General features: G+C 54.1%; 1 protein-coding gene across 1 annotated transcript in view; it reads right to left on the bottom strand.

The window, feature by feature from the left end:
- Nucleotides 1-3,855, bottom strand: part of ATCAY (ataxia, cerebellar, Cayman type) — a 29,573-nt gene extending 25,718 nt beyond the window's left edge. Inside the window, exon 1 of the mRNA XM_009889127.1 lies at nt 3,779-3,855. Coding sequence (XP_009887429.1) covers nt 3,779-3,855 — 77 coding nt within the window. The remainder of the gene's footprint in view (nt 1-3,778) is intronic.
- Between the last annotated feature and the right edge of the window lie 1,668 nt (nt 3,856-5,523).

Raw genomic sequence — 5,523 nt, 5'->3', positions numbered from 1 at the left:
CCCCACCAGTTTTAAGGCAGCTGCTGGCCTTACAGTCCAGCGGTGGCGGAAGGGAGATGATGGGGACCGGTACCTCTGAGTCTGCAGGAGGATGCAGCCTAGCTCTGCCCTACAAAGGCTCCTCTTTGTTCTGCCATGACACCAGAGCCACCAGCCAAATTAAACCCTATAAATATTTAGATTAAAGGATAATCCTCTCCTAGCTCGTTGTTGTATATTTATGAGAGTTGGCGACCTGATCAAAGGCACTTGCTCCTTGCTCGCTTGTGCAGTGCCCAGACCCTGTGGGCTGTCACAATATTTCTGAGCAGTCAGAGAGATCCCTCTGCCCCCCTCCAGCTTCTCCTCCTCCTTTTTGCTTTTGTGGTGAGCGGGGCCCGGCTGGTTGTTTATCTGACTGTGAGCTGGCGCCTGGCACAACTTTGTGATACAGCAGCAAAAGGGGGGGGGGAAGGCCCAGCTGTACCGAGTACGTGCTGCAGGCAGGCACTCTGCTCTCTGACGCTAGGATTTCTTTAAGAAAAGCAATCTCAAAGTCAGAGGGGAAGAAAAAGGCTTTCTTACCTTCCCAAAGGATGCTCGAATCACTACCTCCCAGTCTCCCCTGTAAATCTTCCTTCCCAAACGCAGCTAGCCCCAGGTGCCAAATTTTCTGAATGAAGCAGGTTTCCTAAGGGTGGGGTGCCAGCACTTTCCTCTCTGCTGGCAGCGTGCTGCCCAGTTTCCCTCTAAGAAGCACCTTCTCTGGGGCCCCAACCAGCCCGAGCCTTCACCGACCCCGATGCGATGGATGTGTGATGGAGTGAGCATTGAGGGTACCAGTGGCCCCAGTGCTGCGGTGAGGAACCCTAACTGGTGGCTGAGCAGCACGCTGCACATCCTGAGCTGGGTGCTTTTGGGACACTTTTCCCCTTAATTTGAGCTGGGACTTGGACCCCCTTTCCTCTCCGCTCGCTTTCTTGGCGTTGCACCTTTGGCAGCCTGCAAAGCAGGAGCTTGTTCTGCAGATCAGCTTCTTGGGGAGGGATGGGAATCTCGCCTTGCGTCCTTAATGAGCAGCTGAATTCAGTTCCCCCAGCCCAGATCTTTGTCTAGGATACGTTGGTTTTTTTTTTTTTTTTTTTTTTTTGTGGCAAGATTGGTTAATCATAGCTAAGCAAAAATAGCTATGCAGCAAATCGTCTGCTAGAGAGCTACTGCCCCACATGCAGCAGCTTCTGCCCTATGATTTTAATGCTTCTAGGTGGAAGTGGCTCAAAAAGTACTATGTATCTATTTTAATGCCAGTTAAACACAGCTAGCATTCCCTCATTTGCCTAGTGGCTGTTTGGGCTCTATTTCACTTGCATCATTCCTGATATAATCATAGAATCACAGAATGGTTTGGGTTGGAAGGGACTGTAAAGCCCATCCAGTGCCACCCCCTGCCCTGGGCAGGGACACCTCCCCCCAGCCCAGGTTGCCCCAAGCCCCGTCCAACCTGGCCTTGAACACCTCCAGGGATGGGGCAGCCACAGCTTCTCGGGGCAACCTGCCCCAGGGGATCACCACCATCAGAGTGAAAAATTTCTTCCTGATATCTAATCTAAATCTTCCCTCTTTCGGTTTGAAGCTGTTCTTCCTCCTCCTACATGCCCTTGTAAAAAGTCTCTCCCCAGCTCTCCTGGAGCACCTTTAGGGACTGGAAGGCCACACCTTAGTGTCCCCGGAGCCTTCTCTTCTCCAGGCTGAACACCCCCAACTCTCTCAGCCTGTCCTCATAGCGGAGATGCTCCAGCCCTTGCAGCATCTAATCCCCCGCAGCAGTCTATCAGCAGGCTGGGGAGCTTGTTTGTAGGGCTCTGGCCCCCCCCCTGCAGCTGGCTTGCTGCCCAGCCATGGTCACATCCCTTTGCCTCTCCCTGAGGTTCATTTGCCAGGCAGGAGAGATGATGCCAGTGTTGGGTGGTGCTGAGGGCTCTGCAGAAGAAATGCCCCATGAAGGCTTGGCTGTGGCTGGGGTAAGTTTGCTGCTTGCATGGCAAGTGTGAAACAGAGCCTGGAGGCTCCTGCTCCAAGGTGATGGTGTGGGTTAGTGCATAGGTGTCCAGGCACCAGAACAGCTTTGGCCCTACATTTTCTAGGGACCCTTGGGTCAATGCTTTCCTTTCTATACCCCGCTTTCCTTTCCATTCAATTAAAAGTTTGTCAGCACAGTGCTTGGGGCGGGGCGGACACAGACACAGGACTGATGTTGGCAGAGGTCCATCAGCCCACAGCTCTGCCCAGCTCTGCTCTCAGAGGAGAGAAAACCCCATCCTCGGATCTCAAGGGCTTGGCTGAGCCCACCTCGGGGGCCAGCGGAAGGACAAGCCGTGTCCTGTGAGCCGGGTGCTGGGTTGGCAGACAGAGGTGCTTAGATTAGCGATGCAGCTGGACCCGGGGTTAAACAGAGCTAATCTCATCCGCCAGTGCCAAGGGAAACAGGAGACCCTTTCTAGCACGGCAGGGGCTGCGCATGCCCACCCGCACAGCACACTGCACCACTGTCTGCGAATACAGGGGCTCTGTGGGCTGCCCGAGGGAATTCAGCTGCAGCTGGGACAGGGCGAGACAGCCCTGAGAAGCCCCTCAGCAGCCCGGACCCCAGCTGCAGCAGGGCTTGGTGTTGGCCACACTGTGCGTGCTGCTGCTGCACTGTGGGCTTTAGCGCTGGATGTGCGGGGAAGTGCTCGGGTGGGGATGCAGGTGGGTGCACCCTTTGGGTGGCTGCAGGGAGCTCAGCGCACATTGAGTTGATGGGGATTCTTCCCCCCCTCTCCCCGTGCAGTTAATAAGGGGTCTGTGAAGGTGAAAGCTGCCATTTCGGCACCTTCTGTCACCCACACATTTCTTACAAAGTTTGCAGCCACTCGGATTCTGCATGTCAGGTTGCCAGTGGTTATTGCATCCCAATGACTCTACTTCCCATGGCAAATTCCTGGCGAAGCAGCATTGTTCATAGAATGGCTAGAATTGGAAGGCATCTTAAAAATCATCTAGTCCCCCCCCCCTGCCCTGGGCAGGGACACCTCCCACCAGCCCAGGTTGCTCCAAGCCCCGTCCAACCTGGCCTTGAACACCTCCAGGGATGGGGCAGCCACAGCTTCTCGGGGCAACCTGCCCCAGGGGCTCACCACCCGCACAGGAAAGAATTTCTTCCTCAGATCTCATCTAGATCTCCCTCTTTCGGTTTAAAACCACGCCCCCACCCTCATCCCATGGCTCCCCTCCCTGGTCAACAGTCCCTCCCTAGCTTTCCTGGAGCCCCTTTAGGCACTGGAAGGGGCTCTGAGGTCTCCCCTTTTCGCCTTCTCTTCTCCAGGCTGAACACCCCCAACTCTCCCAGCCTGTCCTCCCAGCAGAGGGGCTCCAGCAGGAGAGGTGCTATGTTTGGGGAGACACTGCTTGATTCAGAGATCCATCCATCCATCCATCCACCCATCTCTCCCTATATGCATCCATCCATCCATGCTAATCTCCCTGTCCTCCTCACCCGACTCCTTACCCTCTCCTTGACATGCTCGCAGAGGGCTGCCAGAAACCAGCCAAAAGATATTTAAGCATTCAGAGCAGCCTTGCTACAGAAGCTCTATCCTCTGGCCAGAATTGCCTCAGAGGATTTAAGACTCTTGTTGCCTGTTGCCTCTGGGACTGGTGGGAGGGACTGGCATCCTCCATGCCCTGCTGGTTTCCTACAGGAAGAAATAAAATTCTCCCTGGCTTTTTTTTTTTTTTTTTTTTTCCCCTGGAAACAAACCTGGGGAAGTCCTCGTCTTGCCACTCTTCCTTCACATCCACGTTTTCCATCCGCAAAGTGGCTTCTGTGGTTCCCATGGTGCTCGAAGAGGGTCTGGCTGCACAGCGGTTCCCTCGAGGAAGGGCTCAGGCTGGAAGGTGGAAGGCAGAGGTTGGCATTGAGCATCACTACCGGGGAACATTTAATCAGAACTGTTGAGAGCAGGTATGCCGATAGCACGCTCCACAGAGAAGCAGCATGGTAGCTGCTTGTTTTGCAAAAGGAACAAGGCAAGGACATGGGGCTTTGTGGCTACTGGTCATGTTTTGGACAAGAAAGAGGAGGTGAGGTTGGCCCTGGATCAAAGCAACAGGTATATCTCTGCTCTGTTTGACCTTAGCTCTTCTCCCTGAAGATCAACACTGTCTGGGCTGATGCCCACCCATTTTCCCTTGCTACTTCTCTTGCAATTCTCAACATAAACAAGCACCTCTGCTGAGGGCAAGGAAATGTGGCTGAAAGGGAGGAGAAGAAAGAGCTCCTCCCAGGCTGGGTTTGGTTTGGTTGGGCAGTAGCACCAGTTTCCATTTTGCTGGCCTGGGCAGAAGTTAAGGGCTTTGGTTTTGCAGAGAAGTTCCCGACTGCCGCTGCTGGGTCTGTGCTCCACCCCTGCGCCTGTCCCCCAACCCAGAGAGAGATGGAGGAGGGCGAGGAGGCCTTCACAGGGATGGTGAATGTCCTTCCACACCTCTGAAGAATTCACGTCTCTGCCTTGCTCCCAGGTAAACCAAAGCAGATGTCAGAAAACTGGAGCAGCTCAAATGGAGGCAAGGTGGGTGTGCTGTTCCCAGTCTGGGCTTTCTCTTGCACTGGTATGAGCAGGAGGAATTCAGATCCAGCGACCCTTGTTCCCACTTATACTAACACCCCAGCAGCGTGAGGGGCCCTTAAGTCCATATATAGTGTTTTGCCTTCACTAGAAGGTTCCTACGGTGCCAGCCAGCAAAAATCAGACCTTTGTACCTATTTCACAGGGATTGAACCTGTAAATCCTAACGGAGTCCGGCCAAGGGCTGAGGGCCAGCCCTTGCAGGACCAGCTCTGGTGGGAGAGAGCAGATACGCTGCTCTCAGCTGGATGCTGCTGCGACTGAGCTTAGTAGCACCTGAGCCCGGAGGGGACAAGGTCAGGCCTTATGTTATAGAGAACGCGTTCAAGTGAAATCAGCTCATATGTTGGGCACATGCATTAACCCATCAACCGCAGGAGAGCTTTGAATGTTCTTCCTGGGCTCAGCCTTTACACTATACTTGTACCCAGGCACTGGCAGTAACAATTTTTTTTCAGGATGAGGGACCTAGGGTGATTTCCCCAGTGGATGGGGCTACTCTGTCCGTCCCCTGGTGTCAGGGAAATCAGCATCCAGCAGGGTTTGGCCCATTGCTGTAAGGTTCTTCTAGAGAGCCAGGGCTTTTTCTGCCTCCCTTGGAAGCTTGTATTTACAGAGGGTGTTGCTGGTGATGATCCGGGGGGAGATAAATCTGGCTGTATATCTGCTTTAAAGGAATGAAGCTACGTAGAGGCCTGAGTAAATCCAGCATCCGTCTTTATTACGGGCGCTGGCAGAGACAGGAATCAGAGCAAAGAGCTGGCTGCGAGCGTCGCAGGGCTCTCCCCCTGCCCGGCGTCTCTCAGCCTTTCCTCCCAGCACGCACATTATGTATTCTGTCCTCACCCCCACGCCTGGCTGCATGCAATGCCCATGA

The sequence above is a fragment of the Charadrius vociferus genome, unplaced genomic scaffold, assembly GCF_000708025.1.
Source record: "Charadrius vociferus isolate BGI_N301 unplaced genomic scaffold, ASM70802v2 scaffold657, whole genome shotgun sequence".
Lineage (NCBI taxonomy): Eukaryota > Metazoa > Chordata > Aves > Charadriiformes > Charadriidae > Charadrius > Charadrius vociferus.
Note: the sequence above shows the minus strand (reverse complement) of the source record. Positions and strands in the feature narration are given on the sequence as shown.